Source organism: Plectropomus leopardus, chromosome 2 (assembly GCF_008729295.1).
Source record: "Plectropomus leopardus isolate mb chromosome 2, YSFRI_Pleo_2.0, whole genome shotgun sequence".
Taxonomy (NCBI): domain Eukaryota; kingdom Metazoa; phylum Chordata; class Actinopteri; order Perciformes; family Serranidae; genus Plectropomus; species Plectropomus leopardus.
In genome coordinates, this window is record NC_056464.1 from 39,493,420 (window position 1) to 39,516,473 (window position 23,054).

The 23,054-nt window shown below is 40.1% G+C and overlaps 1 protein-coding gene across 1 annotated transcript; it reads left to right on the forward strand.

Annotated features, from left to right (window-relative positions):
- Positions 1-492: 492 nt before the first annotated feature.
- On the forward strand, positions 493-2,122 carry LOC121960875 (nuclear factor 7, brain-like). The gene is made up of 2 exons (XM_042510764.1): positions 493-597; positions 708-2,122. Exon 2 carries the CDS (start codon positions 725-727, stop codon positions 2,120-2,122), a length of 1,398 nt encoding a protein of 465 aa, XP_042366698.1. The 5' UTR covers positions 493-597; positions 708-724.
- Positions 2,123-23,054: the final 20,932 nt, after the last annotated feature.

The following is a 23,054-nucleotide window of genomic DNA, read 5'->3' on the forward strand; positions in this document are numbered from 1 at the left end:
TTTATCCCTTCTTTTATGCCATGTTTTCAAATGAAATCAAACTGTTTTCTCAGGTCCCAGAGGTATAAATGCTTGTGAAAGGCATCTGGAAGCATTAAGACAAATCTTATGTCCATCCAGGTTCTTAACGTTTAACCTTAGCCTTCATATCTCACACAGAGCAAAATTTTAAAAAACAGCTGAATAAACATAGTGTTTTGGGTTTTTTATGACAAAATGTACCTACCACCTCTCCCTTGATCCTAGATATCTATTGGTTATATTTGAACTCCTTCACCACATTCAGCTTTCATTCAGCAACATCCAGCCTGCTGAAATCTATCACCTCACATATCCAGCAATAAATTAGTACTTTGGAACGAACCTCCCCTCCACCGCAGCAGCATTTACCAGAAGAAGTCTGACATAACTCCATCCCTCTTGAGTCTCACCCGAGATAAACCAGGAAACCCTTATTCCTCCTAACTGAAGACAAACGGACTAAAAAACAGACCATCAGATTCACCTTCAGATCAAACTAACAGCTTCCTCTACAGGAGAGAAAGGTGGAAACTCCAACACTGCTGCTTCAACCTGCTGACTCTCCACACACTGAATGTGAGTTTGACCAAAAACACGACTCAAAGTGAAAGTAAACTTCAGTGAAGTTAGTGGAGGGGGAAATGCAATTGATGACTGACTGTACTTTCTGTCTGCTGTGTTTTCAGCTTCACTCAGAGACTAAATGGCTTCCAGATCAGAGGAGGATCTCTGCTGTCCGGTCTGTCAGGACGTCTTCAGAGATCCTGTTCTTCTGTCATGTAGCCACAGCTTCTGTAAAGACTGTCTGAAGAGCTGGTGGACACAGAAACCAGCACAGGAGTGTCCAGTTTGTAAGAGAAGATCTTCAAAGTCTGAACCACCTTGTAACCTGGTGTTAAAGCAGCTGTGTGAGTCCTTCTTACAGGAGAGAGATCAGAGAGCTTCAGAGGCTCTCTGCAGTCTGCACTCTCAGAAACTCAAACTCTTCTGTCTGGACCATCAGCAGCCGGTGTGTGTCGTCTGCAGAGATTCAGAAAAACACAGCGACCACAGATTCAGACCCGTCGATGAAGCTGCACGACAACACAAGAAGAAACTTCAGGAGACTCTGGAGCCCTTAAAGGAGAAGTTAAAGGTTTTTAAACGAGTTAAAGTGAAGTCTGAACAAACAGCAGCTCACATGAAGGTCCAGGCCCGACGCACAGAGACGCAGATTAAGGAGCAGTTTAAGAAGCTTCACCAGTTTCTGGAGGAGGAAGAGGAGGCCAGGATGGCTGCACTGAGGGAGGAAGAGGAGCAGAAGAGTCAGAGGATGAAGGAGGAGCTGGAGGCTCTGAGCAGAGAGATAGCAGCTCTTTCAGACACGGTCAGAGACGCAGAGGACGAGCTGAGAGCCGAAGACGTCTCCTTCCTGCAGAGATACAAGGCTGCGGTGGACAGAGTCCAGCAGCGCCCCCTGCTGGAGGATCCACAGCTGCTCTCAGGAGCTCTGATAGACGAGGCCAAACACCTGGGCAACCTCACCTTCAACATCTGGAACAAGATGAAGGACATGGTCTCCTACAGTCCTCTGATCCTGGACCCAAACACCGTTCATCCAAACTACATCCTGTCTAAACATCTGCTGAGTGTGAGAGCAGGAGAAGAGGAGCAGCAGCTTCCTGATAATCCAGAGAGATTTGATAAACACTGCTCTGTCCTGGGCTCTGAGGGCTTTAACTCGGGGACTCACAGCTGGGATGTCCAGGTTGGAGACAGAGCAGGCTGGTTTCTGGGTGTGTTAGCAGAGTCTGTCCAGAGGAAGGGAGACATACATTCTGGATTATGGAGAATGTGGTGCTATGAAGGTAAATGCTTTGCAGGGTCACCACCAGATCCACCCACTGCCCTCGTAGTGCAGAAGAAGCTCCAGAGGATCAGAGTGAATCTGGACTGGGACAGAGGAAAACTGTCGTTCTCTGATGCTGATACTAACACACACATACACACCTTCACACACACTTTCACTGAGAGGATGTTTCCTTACATTAGCTCTATGGATGAAGTGAAGATTTTACCACTGAAGGTCTGTGTGACAGTGACACAGAGCAGTTATAGATAAAGAGGATGATTATTAATCCAAAAATGTTTGTTTTTATTTCACTTTTTTGTATAAATAAACAAGGAAATTAACAGAAAAGAAGTAGTTAAAAAGTTTTAATTTTGTCAAATCATTTTAAATATATATTTATGATATTTATAACCTAAATATACATTTTCCTCTATTTTTTTCATGTTTTCTTTTATAAAAAATAATTTTGTACTAATTTAATTAATCTACTAGTTTCTAGCAATTTGTGGAATATTTCTGACCAAGATGCTAACTGCCTATTTCCGGCAGGTTTTTAAAGAAGTCACATGAATTTGTTCGGGGTCCAAAGGTTTAAATTCTTCTGAAAGGCATCTGATAGCAGCACAAGAAAAGTGATGTCACTCCAGGTTTTAAAGGGTTAAGGTGTTCTCAGATCAAACATGACGTTTTTATTATTATTATTTTATTTAATTAATTTATTTATTTATCTATTTTTTCAAATCAAAATTAATAGTTTTTCAGTAAAATATTTTCCACTCTTTCAAATGTTAAAAAGATGCAGTATATTGCAAGCAAATGCATTTTAAAACATTTAAAACATTAAAATTAATCTAAACACAATGAATATATTGTCTATTAAATATGCTGACTATATTTCTGCAAAGCTTCTTCTTCTTTTTTTTTTTTTTAAACAAAGGTCTGTTAATTGTCTTCTTCATGATACATCACAACATCTGTTCTGCTCTCTGCATTTGGTAGCTGTAGCCCTGACACCACATATAAAGAGCAGAAAATGTTGATGATGATGATCATTCATTTATTGTCCGTAACTGCTTGTCCTCACAAGGGTCCCGCAGGGGCTGGAGCCCGTATATAGTCCATAAATGTGGTGAGTATAAGTGATCAGTATAATCTTTTCACTGATTCTGAGACATTTTGAAAGGACGCTCATGGTAAACATGCTTTACTATTTTATTTTTTTTTTAGATTATTAAAATTCTACAATATAGAAGAATTATACACATAGATAGTTTTCTGGACATCTCATAATTAAATAAGTTTGTGTCACCTTTTTCTATTTTTTTTGCAATTTGCAGCACATTTTTGCCAAGTTGCTCATACCATTTTTTCAAAAGAAATCAAACCATTTCCCTGAGGTCCCCGAGGTTTACATGCTTGTAAAAGGCATCTGGAGGCACCACAGTAAAACTGATGACCATCAAATTTCTGGAGGGTTGACCTCTGGCCTCCATATTTCACACAAAGGAAAATTAAAAATTATACCTGAATAATTTTTTTTTTTTTTTAGCCAAACTTGGAGACAGCATAATCCCCCATCTGACCGGTTTAGCTCAGCTGGTAGCCTCCAGTGTTGTACTGAATCATTCATCAGCTTCTAAATTTGCTTGCTACTGTAACTCATGTCAGAGCGACTGCAGGCTTTGTCTCTTCCATTTGGGTCAGAGTGAAGCCCTCTGTTACGTAAGCCAGCTCCGTCTGCAGCGCGGGAACGACCCGAGGCGTCATGGTGGGAGGAAAAGCAATATAGTTTGATTTATCATTCAGCTCTTTGGGGAGAGCGGGAACTCCACCCTCCTCAGGTCATGCACAGTACTTCTGTAAAAGTGTCTGTCTATCTGCAGTATCTGTATGTGCATAAACACACTGATGTGCAGCAAAATGATCGAACCGCCAACATTGCATAAGTGCATTAGCAGACTGAGGCCTCGGGACGCCACACAGACCGCGCTGAGCTCTGTGGTGGTCTCTAAAGCCTGATGCTGCTCTGACTGCAGTGGACTCACTGCCCTTTCTGCCATTTTTCTTACAAAAATAGGTGATAATGTAAGATGTAAAAAGAGATCATGGTGTTCTTATTTGTCAAGTGTTTGTTTTTTTTACATAAAATAATGTAAACTGCAAGCCTGTAATTCTTCGTTTGTGAGAAGCCAAATACCAGTGTTTCCTACTCATTCATGTATTTGTGGCAGCCTGCCACAATTAAAACATCACCGCAACAAATACATTTTCTAACGCTATTAAGATATACATACCCTACCGTTATTCATTGCATCACACTCACGCGGCGCCACTAAGCTTGGGCGGTATCACGCCATTACGGTATACCTGCGTATTTAGAAATCCCGAAGGTATGCTGGTGAATACCATCATAAATACAGGCAATGCTCTTTCTACTAAAATCATTGTATGCAGAGCACAGCACGCACCACCAGAGCTCAGTGTCTTGTATCTACTGGTGGAACAGGCAGCTGAGCTGAAAGACTTAGCAACACCTAGTGGTGTAGGGTGAAGTTACAGGTCTGCAGATAGCCGGCGGCCAGCAGGCAGAGGGAGAACAGCATGCTGTTGGGGAATAACTGCATGGTTTTTTTTACACCTAACTTGGTGAATTAAGGATTTATTTGAACCAAACCGGAGATGGTGATTGTTGGAGCAGTGGATGCAAGAGTAACCAAGCTGCTTTGGGTGAGTTTCATTTTTGTGTTTCCATTGTGTTTGAATGAAGGGAGTTTTATGATGAATTAATGACGCAGTCAGTCATCTCTAAAAGAGAGAAAACTGAATTCAAAAGGTGTACAATTGCATTTTTTTTTATTAGGGAAAATAGCTGTGAGAACATTGTTTTTCTTAACATTTTGTGCATTTCTATTGTGTATTAAGTAGTCTGAAAAGCTGAAAATAAGTAGTGTGCACACACACATACACATATATACAGTCATATAGTATATACCCCGGAGAAATTTCAGGAAAGTATGAAGCATGAAATTTTACAAACCGTTGTTGTTACTGCAGATTTTAAGGAGCAATAAAGTTGAAACTCAACTGTTCATTGTGCTGGGCCTAAAAGTCTGCATTCACTCATTCTGCACTCTGCTTCTCCTCTCATACATCTGATCAGCTCTGACCAGATCAGCTGATCAATTATCAATGCTGTGACTGCTGCTGAGGGATATGAATAACTTATGATGATTTTACCTGTGCTGCATTCACTGACCAGCAAAAACGCCACAAATTAGAGAGGCGGCACAGAATAATTTAAAAAAGGGACACACAAGGTTTGAAAAAATAAACGGGAAATTTGCTGACAACAGAACTCACCAAATTTGTCTTGTTCATCTCTATTTTCAACTTTATATTCCTCCTACTCAATGCAATTTAGCATAAACTGCATTTTCTGACAAAAGTGCCCTCCAATAGGCGATCTCATGTCTTCTGCTCACACTACAAGTATTTCAAAGCAGTTGCTGTACAACAGCACTGAATATCTGTAACTCAACAACACTATGACCTTGCAGAAAATGTGAGGGAGAACATTATATGTATGTTTAGCACTAAACATGACTCACTAAGCCTTGCACAGTTTGTTCCAGTATACGTCATTACAACACACACACACACACACGCACACACACACAGAGGCTCAGTCTCACACAAACATAAAAAAAAAACAAACAAAAAGGCACATGCATCCACATACGACGCCCACCCAAAACTGACATATTCAACTTTTAAAGTCTTATCTGTAAAATCTGACTCTTCAGTAATATCTACTGGCATCTGTGGGAACTACAACGTGACAGAAGGCTGCATGCAATAACAGTATTTAAACTGTCCACCTTACAACAAACTGGAATGTGGCCACATTTCCATCACTCAAATCTGACTCAGTGATACAACAAAAGCACACACTTTAGGGAACTTTGACTCATTCTGAGGAACGTCGTCACCATGTTTGCTTTCCTGAACCAAACCATAGTAACTTTACTTGCCAAAATCTACAATCTTTAACTTTACATAAATTACACAACTTTACATCAAGGACGTAACGTCATTCGCGGGGCACCAAAATTATCAAAAAATTAAGAATGAAAAGCAGCAAAATGCAAAAAACAGTCCGTAAAGATTAAATGATTAATTGTAAAAATAACTGGCAGACTAATCATGAACGAAAATAATAATTAGTTTCAACGCTACATGGGTTCAGTCATTGTTACATCAATCTATGACAAAGTAGCCAAAAATAAAATCTTATTTTAACCACAGAATAAGCTTCTCAGAAGTCCCCCTAATGAAGTTTTTGTGCTGACACAGGAACCAGATGGTCCAGCAATAACAAGAACACCGAATCAGCTCATTAATTATTTGTCATTAACAAATGGTGCAACAGCTGAAGAGGACCAGGATTACTAGTCCTTCCTGTACGGAGTAAAAATAAAAAAAATAAAAAACAACAACAGACAGATGCCATTTTGTTGTGCTGGGTGGAGCTGGCTTTGATAAATCTCACTCTGAGGGGCTCAAAGGCTTCACTAATTGACTGCAGGGAAATTATATGCGCGATTACGCATCAAATGCAGCTTCACAGTGGGCACATATGGGCCGAGATGGGAAATAGACGTCGCTGAGAGCAGCACTATGATCACAGCGTTAGTGAGGGAAGATTTCAGCCGTTAAAGGCCGCAGCTCAGTCTGCTGGTGTCTGTATGTGATCCAAATGCCTTAAACATTGTGTTTTAAGCAAAATGAATTCTCATTTCCTAATCCGGCCTGTTTGTTGACGGCAGCAGTAACCGTCGGTCGTCCTGCGGTAATTGATTTGTTTGAAGTCACACAGGAGGAGAAGGAGGCCTGTGCTGGTGACGTGTCTTTGGACAAAAGGAGCATTAGCCAGGATTAATCGGGATTAACGAGGAGGAATTCTGATGGACAGGACCAAAAAAAAAACACCCCTCTACCCCGCAGGCTCACTGTCCTCCTCCCAGCCAAAGTCTAAACAGATTAAAATGACATTTCACTGGTGCTAATTGGCAGGTGGAGACAGCAGCAGAGTGGCTTGTGTTTAGGTACGTTAGTGTGCGCCTGTGTGTGTGTGTGTGTGTGTGTGTGTGTGTGTGTGTGTGTGTGTGTGTGTGTGTGTGTGTGTTGCTCTCACTGATCATCTGCCTGTGGTTTGTGTGTGTTTCTCTGTGTGTATTTGTGCTCAAGGGTTTGTTTGTTAGTTTAAGTGAAGTGAGAGAGAGAGAGAAAGCCAGAGAGGAGTGCTCCACCCAGATGCCCAAATGTTGAGTCATGCTGACCAATAAACTCTGCTGCAACATTTTACTCTGATATTTTTAATAATCGTACAAAATCCTGTAAAAGTTCATCTCGAGTAAGAATTAGTGTCCAGCATAAAAGTGGAGCTGAAAGGAGACGGCCAACAAGAAATTAATCTGCAAAATGCCCAAAAAAATCACCTGTGTGAGATTTGTGAGATTCCTACTTACTCAATAATGCTATTGGGCCGTTGGTTGTAGTTTTGTGGTTCAAGTGCAACTTTTTGGCCGAGACACAGACAACATGAGGCGACGCAACTATCGGCCTTAGTCTGCCCTCGATCTCTGACGTCAATTTGGAGTCTGGGTCTTTACAGTGAACATAGTTTCTTTAGGGTTATGAACCAATGATTAAAAAACAACAACAAAAACAAAGGAACAATTTCAATACGTCTGTGAATTAATCAGTGATGAAAATAATCCATGGCTGCAGGTCTACTGAAAATCCTTTTTTCTTCTTTTCTTGTATACCTCTTAAGGAAATGGTGTGCCGTTCATGACTACTTTTTGATCATGTGACATTTTTTAGGTATTTGCGATTTGGTATGCAAAATTGATCAAATATTAATCACAATCAGGATTTTGACTTCCCAGTTAAATACACGTGACTGACTGCGATATTGACATTTAAGATGTTCGCTCCGCTCATAGAAAATTCCACACTGCATATCACATATCATCACTTCTTGAACTAACAGCAGTCTCCACACACTTGAAGAGCGGACATGCCCATGCACCTGCAGCTGCAGCCTGTAAAACTGTCCTGAATGCTGTAACTGCAGACGGCAAAACGAAAATCACCTGTTGTTTGGACACAGGAGAGAACAAATCATATGCAAAGAGTGCAAGAGACTGGGAAATGCACTGTGAATAAGGCTCAGTCTTATTCACATTGATGCAAAGATTAGTACATTAGCAGGAATGTTGTGACAAATTTTGTCCCTTAAAACAAAGATAAAAAATAAAAATTAAAAAAAAAATTGTGATTATCATTTTGGCCGCAATCGTGTAGTCCTGATGACCATTAATTGGTACGTTAATTGTTATACAGCTATAGTATTGATTGTTTTAAATAAATATTGATTTGAAGCAGCTTAATCAGAATTGGCTCAGTTAACTAATCATCATCTGTTTACTAGAATCAGCGTGCTGCTCACACGGACAAAATTTAATCCCGAATTAGGGATGACTTCAATCTTGAGCCGTATCTTGAAAAACCCTGGTGTGTGATGTTTGTTGTTTAGGAAGCTTGTTTACTAGACGGTTTCTCTAATTATTACGATTTCAATAAGCAGTGATGGAGAAGACAAAGGAGGGAAGAAGGGAATGAAGGAAGTAAAAATATAATGTAAAATAACATGCAGCCTCAACAGCTGCAGAACTTAAACACACAAACCACCAAGATTTCCTTCCAGAATAAAACCTGCGACTGAAGCGAGCTGACTGACTGATGAGTAAACTCAAATCTGAGAGCCCTAATCTCACTGTGACATTCATCCCACCATTACTGGAATGACATTACTGGCATTAACGGACCACACACACACACACACACACACACACACACACACACACACACACACACACACACACACACACACACACACACACACACAAAGAGAAATGTCAAATGGGAAAAAGGGGAATGTGTGACAGATTGGGAGAGAGGAAGACAGAAGGGCAGATTAGAGGATAGGACAGAAAATGAAGGGAAAAGGAGGGAGAGGGATCGAGGTGAGAAACGGGGGAGGGAGGGAGCGAGGGTGGGAGGCGGTGGGGGAGCCCCTCGGGTAACTGTTAAACTGACTTAATCAGATCAACTTACTGACCTGGATAAACTCTGCTTGACTGGAACACAAAACTACTCACATAACAAACGCCCCTCGAGATCACGGATAGATACTCTGTGTGTGTGTGTGTGTGTGTGTGTAAATTATAGAAAAAAAGTACGAAGACTGCACAGTAGAAAGGGTGTACTGAAATATTAAAGAGAGAGAAGCGATGAGAGAAACTTTAGAAGTGAAGATAAAAGAATAAAAGATGAGAAAGAAGGAAAAAACAGGAAAAAAGAGACCAACAGATAAAAAAGAGATAAAAGAGGGTTGTTTTTAAGGCGTTTTGGTGGAATTAAAGTCCTCTAAACCGACACAGTATCAAAATGTTTGTCACTCTTTAGCGTTTACTTTTAACTCCAGTTTAAAACAAGGTTTGCGTCGGCAGCTGGCAGCTCTGAGAGGCACAGCCGAGCTCTGAGCTGCTGGCAGCATCCTCACACGCTCACGACGACAATGTTAACATGCAGATGTTTAGACAAGTAATGTTCACCATCTTACTTTAGCAAGCACTATTTTTTAGTAATTAGGAGCTAAAGAAGTATTTCACTGCTGGAAAGATGTTTTTATAAAACTGGTCTGTCTCTGCAGTAGAAAGACGCAAATACTGAAACTGGTGCTACACGTCCAGAAAAAAAACGAGAAAAAGGACACCTTTACCCAAAAGGTAAAAAACCTACAACTACCAGAATGCACTGCATCACACAGGACCAACAAACTCTCCTGCCAGTGTGGGTGAATCACATTTTATCACAATCGATCTGGTCCAAAGATTGACCAAGCAGCCAACATCGCCATCCAGTCCTTCAAAGCCTCATTCAAGAGCTAAGAAGCCCCGGGTGGTACTAGAAAGATGTTGAGGAGGACAGAGGATAAGGGTGGTCAGGGAGAGCATGTCTGAGGCTGCAGACTCTGCACAGCAGAAACTGACCGATGTCGAGTTTGTTCACCCCAAATGTCCTCTGAACCCTGAGCTCGTTTGTAAAATAAACTGGAGTTTTGAGGGGAGCTTTCCTCTGAGGCAAGTCCACTTTAATTTTGCCCGTCGTCAGAGGAGATGTTTCTCAACAAACTGTAAATGACTTCAGGCCAAATCCTGCAGTCCTGCTGACAGAGTGAAAACAGCAAAATGCTGGGATTAAAAAAAAAAAAAACTCTTGTAGAACAAACTAATTCTTTTAATTTGAAAAAGAGTGTGTTTGTTGGTTCTCCGGAGGTGGTTTAAGATCTTTACACACTAGGGCCCTTTTTTAAAAAGATTTTATCAACACTGTAAATTATTAGCGGATACTTTGTGTATAATGTGTAGTTTAGTTTAAGCCCAAAACCTCTAGGTCATGGTTAGAAAAATGTCATGATTTGAATTTAAACAACCATATGGAAGAAAAGGAAAGATTATGAGGAAAAAAGAGAGAAAAGAGGAGATGCGGTGAGGGGGGAGGAGGAGAGAGGATGTGAAGTGAAGGGGTTTTCCTCAGCTGAGCATCTGTGCGATTCAGCAGAGTTCATTGGGTTCTCTCTGTGCCCGCCTTTCTTTAGCAGCTCACATACATGATCGTGCGTTTTTATGGATCTATTGTGTGTGCACGTTTAGGTCTCTTTGTTTTTTTGTGTGTCGGTGAACACATGGGGGGGTTAGGGGAATGTGCCAGTTAAGCATTCCTCGCCGCTGTGCTGCTGCATTGTTGCAGGACTCTGCTTTGTCCCACGAGACAAACAAACGTATCTGTAACGACGCGGCGGTATAGATTCTCTGGTGCGGCGTTGCATCACACGCTTACATCAGATGAAAACTGGCCTGCGCTTTGAGCCACGCCAATAACTGTTTGTGACATCATACGCTAACAATTTCAAGCTGCAACAGCAGGACTTTTATGTAGAAACATAATCATATTAGTTTCAAACACAAACTGCATTTCATTCCCTCCCTGTGAGACCGTCAGAAATCCAAAGTGCCTCTTTAACAGCAGATGAGCAGCACTCCACCCAGAGAAAACTGGACTCACATATTTTAGTTTTTTATATCCTTTAACAGAGCAGCCCTGTTGAAAACAAGAGTCTGCTCTGTGAGGTTTACTGGCAGTCCTTTAAATGCTTTTGTTGGTATTTAGTTGGCCATTGTGTGAAAAGTCCAGAGTTGACTGAAAAAACTGCACACATTCAGTTTTTTTATGGTGACCATTTGTTAATGATGTGCTCCTTCCACGTCTTTTTCTCTTCCCAGCTTCACAACTAAAGTTCACTTCACAGGATGTAAAAACAGCAGAGTATTGCAGGGTTTCTCACACAATTAAAACATCTGCCACCACTAATGATTTTAGATTTCTGTGTCAGACCATTCAACAGGACCGTTATTGGAGTGGATATACCATTCGGTTATTACCTGCACCTCACTCTCAGACAGGTGAGCACCAGTCCATCAGTGAGGACTGATATGGAGATTAAATGAGCAAGGATCATGTATCATAGACGCAGCGTAAACACCAGTCCATATCGTCCTTGTCATCATCTGTCTGAAGAAGCTGTGTGATGGTGACACAGAGTTTCAAAATAAAAGTGCAGCTGAAAGAGCAGACAAGAGAAAGATGGTGAGGAGAACGCTATTCACTCGGGAATAAATCATCAGTGTGGAAATGTTTTGTTTTCAGAGACACTGAGACTCAACAGACAGAGAACATGTCATATGTAAACAAAAGCTGTACTCAGGAAACACGACGTACGTGCCGGGCATTTCACTCTGCTAACTTCATGCAGCAGCATTAGCTGCTCTGTTTCAACAATATTAGATTTTAAAAAAAGAAAAAAATGTGCACGCATACTGAAATTCATCTGTGCTGTTCTGTCCAGAGATGCAGTGACTTACACCAGCTGAGTCACAGTACGCGTGAATAATACATGGTTAAGGTGGGAAGAGGAAAGGTCTGCTAGCCTCTAAGCTACTTCATACAGTGTATATGTCTGCTAATAATGTTAGCGTGTTGTATATCTGGGGGAAACACGACAGTCTTTTTGTCCATGTTCCTCAGCAGTTATCATTAAGCTGATGTTTGTACTTTCGTTAAAAGATCTTGTTTATCTACGCATGATGGTTGCTGGGAGAAGTTTGTCTTTTTTAAGTCAGATATCCCAGAAGTTTTGGGGAAAAATGATGGTCTGAGTTAAAATGAAAAGCATTTTCTGACAGACTGAACCAGTTTCAATTATTTACAATTTTAAGATGTGTTTTTATCTTTTTTGACCAAAAGCAAATGAAACACGGTGGCAGCTTCTTCTTTAACTGACTGTTATATGCGCAGAAAATGTCGTCTCATATCGATCGCCAGCCCCTAAAATGTATCACAATCTTATTGAGGCAGACTTTGTGATATCTGCAAAAATTATATCACTGTCCAAAGAATGTCTATAATATTGTGTCATGATTAAACTAGTGATTTACAACCCTTGTAAACGACATGTGAGGGCTGGGTAGAGCACCGGCGATGAGTTAGCCGTTGAGAGACACACCTACGGTCTTACACATACCAGTATATCTTTACATGCAGTAGCTAAAAGGCCTGCTGTTACTTTAATGCTCTGAATTCTTCAGACTGAACCTTTAACCCGTTGCAGTGAATTAACACTGCAGCATATATTCCTTGGCCTTGGTTATTACAATTATGTGCACATTTGGAACCAGCATCTTAAATAACTACACTGCCAGATTTACGGAGACATGATGAATGTGTCATAAAAATCTATACCATGAACCTGACCCGGCTGTAATGAATGAGGTGAGACAGTTGGAGGTTTTCAGCCTTGAAACTTGGGTTGCAGATTATAAAGTGTCTCTTTTATTTATCACTGCTGTGTGTTTGGCGCTCTGTGCCTGTTAACGGCAGCAGCAGCATCGTCTGTGAGACCGATCGGGAGAGGTCTCCCTCACTGAGACGCGCTCACTGCAGCAAAGACAGAGCTCATGTCTGAATTTCTGTCCTAATCCATTGTGTTGTTGGTTGTACATTTGTTTGTGTGTGAATGTGGCACGTCACAGTTCACACTAGTGATTTAACATGACACAGCAAAGACGGAGAGATCAACACCACAGAGCAGACTGAGATACAGGGATGTTTCTATGTTTTTATGGTTTTATTTATGACATACTGGGCCTCACGCAGCAGCTTTCTTTTAACCCTCTATGGTAAGGTGCTGCCTCTAGTTAACATACCCATTTTTGGCTGTTGACACTCACACAATAATTTGTCAATTATGTTGCAATAATTTAAAAAAGTGCCAGACCCCTACAGAAACCAATAACACTGCTTATATTGTATTATGACTTTCTGGAGGCTGTGTCCTTTTTTCAGGGCATTTCCTGCATGATTCAGCTTTATCAATAAAGGTACACTGCTGCTTTAAGGTAACATGCCCAAAAGTGTTACCCAAAAATCTATATTTAAAAAAAATCTCTGATATTTAAAGTATGTTTACCTAGTCTATTTTGTGATAAAAAAAAAAAAAAAATGTAATAATATTTTCTCATGAGTTGCTCATTGCCACCTTTCAATATTTTGTAAAGAATTAAGCTAAATTTCCTCGTTTCAAAGTTTCAAAGTTGAGCTACTCTTTATAAAAATTTCAGGAAGCAACATTTAGCTGCGGACTCTTTCCACGCCTCAGTATGTAATAATAACTGGTTAAGATGTCAGAGAGATGAAGCAGTCGTCGATCTGGCAAAACTCCTGTTGCCCCTTTCGACCATGTTTGAGATAATTATTCACTCGGAGAGCGAACCAGATTTAAATGTTCAAGCTGCTGCAGATGGAAGTGGGAGGAACACAAGAGATGAGTAATCACAAAAAGAAGAAAGTGAACTGGTTGAATCATGCTGTTCTTTGTAAGGAGAAGAAAGAACTCTACTCCGCTCTCTTTGGGAAATTTCATGTCGTCATTTGATGTAGGAGAGAGAATCACGACGGTGTTTTCTTTATGTAGCTATTCTGCATCTTCTTCATCCCTCCCACCTTCCTCTTGTGTGTGGGCATCGCTCTGTCTCTCTAACTCCTCATCACGCCTCCTCTTTTACTCTCTGAACACACACACACACACACACACGCACACGCACACGCACACGCATGCGCAGGCTTGTTAATGCATTAGAAATGTAGTAAACTCATGGGGACTCCCCTAATAGAATCTGCTGTCATGAATATCCAAGGAGTGACTTCATAATGAAACTCGTACTAAAGCACCATGAACACACACACGTACACGCATATATATGTGTGTGTACGTGCGTGTGTGTGTACGTAGCACACATGCTGTGGAAAAGGAATAAAAAGAAAAACTAACGAAAAGAGAAGAAATTAGAAGCGAAAAGAAACTAATCTAATCCAGAAAATGAGGAGTATCATGGGAATGGAGAGCGTGTTCGGCGCAGCAGGCGCACCCGAGCTGCACAAGAATGTAATTGGCATCAAAACGAGAGCGAGCAGCAGCAGGGGTTACAGCTGTTGCACATGCCCTCGAGCAAAAAACACAGGACGTTACTAGCATTAAACCACATACTGAGTGCTCTCATGAGCACAAAGAATGTTTAATGGATTTGGATCAGTAGGAAACGGCTCGGGGAGTTTATGGGCAACAGCTCTGATCGGCGATGGTGAAACAATTTCTATTTCTGAGTGAAACACAAATGACATGATCGCTGTCCAGACTCGAACAGGAGTCATACACATTTTTACCAGTAAATTTACTTTGGCTCTTCCTGTGGTTTACTTTTTCATGAGGACCACACATTCTCTGAAACGACCGTCGATACTCCTTCTTTTATTTTAGGGACTGTTCCTAATTAATGAGGGGGAAGGGTGGTGAAGTAAAAAGAGAAGCATGTCAAATATTTTTTAAGCACTGGGGAAAAACTTCTTATTTATTTACTGCTGATTTTGTTAATTTTTTTATACTGAATTTTTTTAAGCTCTTTTTTTCTCTTTAAAACATATTAGCAAAGATAATAATTATTATAATAAATATCATAACTATATTAAAGAGAATATTTTGCCATTTGTCTTTCATAAAAATATTTTGGTGATTTTATTTAATTGGCAATATTTTTTTTCTTCAAAAAAAGATTTTAGGTTTATTTCTTTTATATTTGGTGAGTTTTAAAGACAAAAATGGAAAAATAATTTTCTTTATAATTGGCAAAAGTTTTTTCCTTTAAACATTTTTGGTGATTTTTATAGAAAACATGCCTTCCAGAAGCATGTTTTTATATTACGTTTATTTCCTTGTGCAACAGAAGAAGGTGGTCAAGTCTAGAAAAAAAAACATCAGGTTTTGGCCGGGGTTTGTTGGACCGCACTCCTCCTGCCTGCCCCTACACGCACTCTCCAGCTCCTTATGTTATGTTTTCACCGGCAGCGTTTCAAACTAACTGTCCAGCTGTGTATCGTGCTGTCGTGAACGGTGCCATCCGGTCACGTTAAACTGAAATGCCATCCGACTGCGTATCATAACGTTGTGAAAGGTGGCTTTTGGCGATGGTGTCTGAGGTGGTGAAATAAACTGAACAGTATAATTTTGTTGCAAAATTAGTATAAATGTTTGTGAGGACTGCAGGAGGGTCCAAAAGGAGGACCAAAAGAAACCAGATGCATGATGGGAACTTCCACAGCGGCTACCCCTGTGCAAACTTGCTCGGATATCCAAATGGCGTCATTATGGAAGCGAGCAGCTGAGAGGAAGCGGTCGGGGTTTGACTGGCGACATCTGCCAGTGGCTGAAACAAACAGCAGGAAGAACAAACAGAGTTTCCTGCTGAAGGTGATCTGAGCTGCTGGAGAGCAGCGGTGGGAAAACGGCGTGCCCACATCACAACGGTGTTTCGAGCACACAAACATTTAGCTCTGCAGTGGATAAATCCACAGAAAGCTTTTCTAAAACATGGCTTCAGACACGACGGGGTGCTGCTCAACACGAGGCGAGCTTTTCTGCTGCTCTCTCTGTGAAAACTTACTGAGTGTTATTATTGGTGTTAGTAAAAGTGTATCCTCGCCTTCACAGGGGTAACCATCATTATTCAGGAGTTAAAAAACACCCTCCTGCATCACATTTGGACGTTCAGGACCAGAGTGTCAATTTCCGCTTGTTACATGCACTGCGTCTTTTCAAAATAAACTTTTGTTTTCCAGAGAAATGCACAGTCTCTGCTTGTTACATGAATACAGTCTTTTTTCAAAATAAACTTACAACGTAGACAACATGACACGTCAGCCATGTAGTATGCTATACACAACGCTGTTATTAAAATAACGCGACTTTTGGATTCACACAGGAAACAAACAACCGTGGTGGCTGTGATGCACAATTTAGTTGCTTCCCAAATAAAAAAGAAGGAGGGAAAAGGAGTTTAAATTTTTTATTTGTTTGGCTTTTTAAAAATGACCTGAAAACATGAAGCACACGCGCTCATCTTGTTATTTAAGCTGAAGAACGAGCAAGTTGTCCTTTCACAGCTAAACATCTCAGAAAGCGCGCTGAAGGCCTACATGCACGACCAGGACGGCCTTTTGTTGTAGTTAGTTTATCTAACTTTTATATGCAAGTCTGGCTTAGAAAAGCACTCAGGATGACAAAGCTTAAATGACAGAAACAGAGACATTTTCTGAAGTTACACTTCCACGCTGTTCTGTGTCACAGTACAACTCTTGACTCTACACTGAAGCTTATAAATACTTAACTTTAGAAAAAAAGAAAAAAGAGAGGCACACACAGACATGCCTCTACAAGGACGTACATACTGCATACTGTTCAACCCTTTGGAACCTAAGCAAACTGACATGATTTCTCTCAAAAACACAGGAAAAAGGCAATTAGCACAAAAAAAAGAAATGACCCCAAAATTTGCAAGAAAAAAGAAAATTGCCTAAAAAGAGAAAAAACAATTTAAATATGAAATTATGATGTATAAATATAAATTTTACTTGCCCCTTTTCTTTTTTCCCTAGATTCTTTTATTTAAAACTAAATCTACCTTCTTGCAGTTTGTGAAACATATCTTAGCAAGAAGCGCATTACCTTTTTCTCATTTTTGAGAGAAATTGCACCAATTGGCTCAGAGTTCAGAGTTTTTAAAACATGCAAAAGGTGTCTGAAAGCAGCACGAGGAAAAAAATGTTGCTCCAGGTTTCAGAGGGTTAAATGAAGACTCCTTTCATATTTATTTTAAATATTTGGTTGTTTTGAGCGTTATAGTGAATCTAAATTTTAATATTTATAAACAATAAAAACAGAATCCTGCACTAAAATTCCCTCAAAAAAAAAGTCTTGGGTACGCAGATAAATCGACCTGCATTTCCTCCTCCTTCCTCTCCTGGATGGCGTGCTATCCTGCTCTCTGTTTGCATCCCGTCTTTCCTTCCTCCCATCACTTCACACCACAATCTGTCGGCTCGATCAGCCGAGCACCAAGACGGAGGGAAGGGCGGGAGGAGGAGGGGAGGTGGAGGGAAGGAGTAATGAGGTCAGTAGCACTTATCTGCAGAGGCTGAATGAGAGATGAAGAGGAGGCTCTGGGCTCTTCGCTCCCTCACACTCTCCTCCTGCCACTCTCACACACACTCCCTTTTTTACATTCACCCCGCTTCCCTCAGAGCTGCCTCTGTCACCTCCGGTTACATGTTGGTGTCCAACCTTTTTTCCCTCCTGCAAAACTACTTTTAATTTCCTCTTTTGTTCTCATCAGTTTAAAAATGTTTCTTCATACTACTCTGTCCAATCCTCGTCTCACTGTTAACGGTTACATGCACACCGATATTATATATCATAATCCAAATATCCAAATATCCATATCCAAATATGACAATATTCTGCATTGATACAGTCCTATAAACCACATATTCAGTTTTAATATTCTGACCATTTTCAGAATTTAGCATTTTCTGATTATGACATTGGGATATGCCGATATTATCCAGGTTTTAGGAGCATTATTTTAACATGTAGACAGCCAATTTGGAATATGAGTCTCAACTGGGGTTTTAACTGCAGTTAACTACAGTGTTAAATTCAATGATGAAAATTATTCATCAGTGACTTTTTTTCCATGGCAAAAATGAGACGATGTTGAGCTAAAAATAGATCTTGATAATTAAATCTATGAGGGAATCTATTTCACTTTCATTGACGAGACGGGACAGACTCACACTACACTACCGCCACTACCACTCATTAATGTCGCTGTAAGCAGGAAATAGTATGGGCACATTGCAGTAGTGCTCCAAAATGTAACCAGAGCTCTGTAAAAGCCCTGTTTTGTGTGTGTGTCTGTGTGGGATGGAGAACTGCAAGAAAAAGAGGGAGAACAATTTACAGTCTATGGACCGGATATAGTCTTTATGCATCGCAAGTGGAACAAGCTGTGATAAAGCGAGTATATTTGATATATCGCCCACCCCTCGTTTGATGCTTTTTGACAGACAGGTCGGAGCCTCTGTTATCTGTGAGAGGAGCTGTGCTGTTTGTCAACAGTCTTAAGTCAGCGTAGTTTTCATCGACAGTGGAAAGCTTTGACTGAAACACCAGCTCTGTGAGAAGAGCTGAGTTTCAACCTCCAGACTAACATGCTGCAGATTCAGAAAAAAATTGAGGCTCAAATTAAGTTATTTTTCTGCTTCTTCACAGTGTGATCAACAAGTCAGAGTTTACAATGACCGTGGGAACAAACCCAGATGTCTGTCATCGACCCCTAAATAGAGAGAGATTTTGGGCTACTCAAATGAAATTACAGACCCTGTTTTTCAAAATTATCTCTAAATACATTTTTATACAACCTGTCAACTTTATTCTGGGACCTGTATTAGCCTACCTGGATTAGTTCAAATAGGAAAAAACAAACCAACTCACCTATACACATTTATATACATATATATATATATATATATATATATATTTATATATATGTATGTATATGTGTGTATGTATGTATGTATGTATAATGAATAAATGTTAACAGCATGGTTTAGATCCCTTCTTTCTTTTGTCTTTGTCTAAACATAACTTCTCCCTCCATCATCCCATCATCCCTCCTTCTCTACTCTCTCCCCTTACCGTCATCTCACACACACACACACACACACACACACACACACACACACACACACACACACACACACACACACACACACACACACACACACACACACACACACACACACACGCAGACAGACAGCACAGCAGTGGCAGATGTGTGGTGACAAGCTGTGGACCTTGGTAACACTTCCAAGGTCAGGGAATCACATCAAGCAGCACACCTAACAAACCCTGATGTCTCTTGGCACTTGGACACACGCACACACACACACACAAGCACACACACTCAACCCCCTCCCCCTGCCGCACTCAAGTGCCCCCCCCTCACACTGTCCGATAATAATGTGGGGCAGGCAGATCAGCCAGATGTTTGTTGGTATGTCTTAGTGTGTTAGTGTATCTGTGTGTGTGTGTGTGTGTGTGTGTGTGTGTGTGTGTGTGTGTGTGTGAGTGTGAGTGTGTGTGTGTGTGTGTGTGTGTGTGAGTGTGTGAGTGTGTGTGAGTGAGAGAGCAGGTGCATCGACTGTATGTGCAGCCATGCATTAGTAAATATGTGTCTATCCTGTGAAAGTAAGAACAAGTGCCTGATGTGCTGTACAGGCTGCACAGCCTGAAAGTCTCTCCACAGTAAGTGCTTGTTATGTGTGTGTCTCCATTTATATCTGAACGTGTCTTTTTTCCTTACTGACAGTAAAATATGTACTGCAGTCAGTGGAGCAATTTTATAGTCAAAGTTAAACTTAACCCTTTGAACTCTGCAACAGAAACAGGTCCTCCACTTTCTACATTGGTATTGTTGCTTATTCTGATGTAATTTCTCAGAGGATTTTCAAATGCTTCATATCCCTTAAATCTGTACAACCTCAACTGAAAGGTTATGTGAATCAACAAACCATAGTTACTGATTAGAGTACTGAAATTGTGTCATAAAAGAAATATAAAAATCTAAAAACTCTCTTTCTCTTTAAAAACTAATTTTCAGGTCAGTTTCTTGACATCTTTTCCTAATGTCTTGCAATTTGCCAAATATCTCTTGCCAAGTTGCCATTGCCTTTTACACCATGTTTTCAAAATAAACCAAATCAGCTTGTTTTGAGTTAAAATGTTTAAATGCATGTGAACGGCCTCTGAACACAGCACAAGGAAACTGCTGTTATTCCAGGTTTCAAAGTGTTAACCACGCCTGCCCGTGTCACTGAGCTCCTCTTCTTTCCTATGTTTTTTTTTTAGAAAAATGGTCCAATATTGATACTCAGTGTTAGCAACAGTACAAACATTGTTTTGGTGGTTTGTGTTGGTTCTGTAACGCGGCCTCGCAGCCCTCTGTGTACCAGCAGCAGAGTGTACTCGTGTCCAGATGGCCAAGCTTGCTGTTCTTGCCCTGAAAGTGGAGCACTGGGCTAAGCCTCCATTATACAGGCTTAAAACACACTAATCACCCAACAGCACTCTGCACTACTGCTGCTTTTAGCCTGTGTGTGTGTGTGTGTGTGTGTGTGTGTGTGTGTGTGTCTAATCTTAGTACTACTCTCCGACTCTGGGGAAACAATCATTGACTGTTACCATGACTAGGAGCTGTGTGCATGTCCCATCATCACTCTTACACCTCTTCATTAATAATAAAATATTTTCAGAGCATATTATTCACACATGTTGTATGAGGTATTATTATTCAAATTTTGATCGCAATCACATTTTTGACTTCCCAAGAATAAATTAATGTGATTGACTGCGATATTGATCTTTAAAATGCTCTGCCTGAAGAAAACTCAGCTGGATATCAAATCAAGTGCTTCCTAAAGTAACAGCAGCCTCGACTTTTGATGCAACCTGCAGCAGCCCGTGAAAAATTTTCCAAAATGCCAACGGCAAAAGGACAACCACCCATTGTTTGGACATTAAAGAAACAAAACATATGCAAAGATGTGTGTCTGCGCCACAAGGCAACACAACTAACTTGTGAAACCACCTGAAAAAAACACAATCTGAATGCATGAAGGCCGGGAAGATAACACCAACCGTACCGTTAATCTTGTCAAGCGTCAACTCTGACATTCACAGCAACACGACCGCAGCAGATCTGATATCCAGTATTTTGATAACATTGACATTATTGTGATAATTAGAAATACTGACTGCTTAGTTAACCCACTGAAACATTAGCAAATTTGCTTGATTTCTTTCAAAGAGATGGGAAGAAGTCAATAAGCAATTAAAAGAAGAAATTACTCAAAAATAAGCACAAAATTACCTCAAATTAGTTTTTAAAAGAAACATAAAGAAAAAAAGGAAAAAAAAAAATAAACATGACTTGGAAAAAAGTGCATAAAAAATAAAATCTTGTAGCATAATTTTAAATATGTGATTATGACACTAATAAATACAGTTTTCCCTAGATTTTTAAAAATAATTTTCCAGATCTACTAATTTCTTGCAGTTTATTAAACTTGTTGCCATGCTGCTCATTGGCTTTTTCCAGTGTTTATGAACGAAATCAAATCACTTTGCTCAGAGTTAAAAGGTTTAAATATTTATTAAAGGTGTCTGAAAGCAGCACAAAGACAGTAACCTCACTCCAGGTTTCAAAGGGTTAATTAGCAGGAATGTAGATTTGAGGTAAAAAGTTTTAATACAATATTATTTTTATTTTGTTTCTATGGGATGAAAAAGGACCAGTATAATTTTGATGCAAAGTGTGACATCGCAATGAAAATATTTTGTTCCTAAAATGAATGAATAATGATGCTGAATAACTGTGATTATTATTTTGGACATAAATGTGCAGCCCTATCTTGTATTTCGGGGGAAGCTGTTAAATTCAAATGTGAGAAATTACTTCACCACCATTCATGCTTCATCTTGCTTTAGAATTTAATTTAACTTCATTATATTTTCTGAATTTAAATGTTTGCGAGGACAAATTAATGTTTTCTGGTAAACAATGATTAATTAGTGTGACACATCTTGGTCAAAAACATATTTGCTTCCTGGCAATGCTGCTTAGCTGAGTCTGAAGTCCAGAAACAGAGAGCTGCTGGGATTTTAATGAAGGAAGACTCATGCACACTGACTTCAGTCCAACGCTTTAGTTTTTAAGTTATTAACTAACTGTCTGAAGCCATCTACTCTTGGCAGTGTCTACGCAGCAGCGTGCATCAATTAACACATTAATGAGCCGCAGGTTAGAGTGGAGAAACGCCGCCACGGGGAAACACCCGCTCTGCACTGCGGGCACTGCTGACAGAGCGAGAAACTGCTGGCACTGCCAACCTTCGTCTGCCATCCAACGCAATGTGTGTGTGTGTGTGTGTGTGTGTGTGTGTGTGTGTGTGTGTGTGTGTGTGTGTGTGTGAGAGAGAGAGAGTGAGTGAGTGTGTGTAGGGCATCCCCAGGTGCCAAGGCCGTACTGTTATCTTAGTTTGGCACAATGAAGTGACTCCACAGTGCCAGTTAGTCAGCAGGTCCTTCAGGTTCATGCCCACATGGGTTGGTATGACGCATGAAATAAATTAATTTTCAAAAACTAAATGAAGAGAAACCAAGATTAGAGATAGCAGCAACAAAATTCCCCTGCTGCTGTCTTGGCCAAAAAGTAGCACATGAACACACCACAAATAGTTCAAATAACAGCCAACCAGCATGCAAGTTCTGCAACTTCCTGAGAAGAAATAACTCTTCTTACATATTAATGCTGGGTGATACGGCTTTTTAAATAATATTCTGATATTCTAAGGATATATCACAACATATATCTAGATATTTTAAATGTCCTTTAAACTAATGTTAACTACTAAAATATAAAATTATTAAATGAACTGCAGTTACAATAAAGTAGCTTCTGTCATATAATAAAGTTAAATACACTGGTGTTATAATAACATGTAATAAAATACAGTTATAAGGAAGTTGAATAAAGTACTATAAAATGAAAATAATAATGAATAA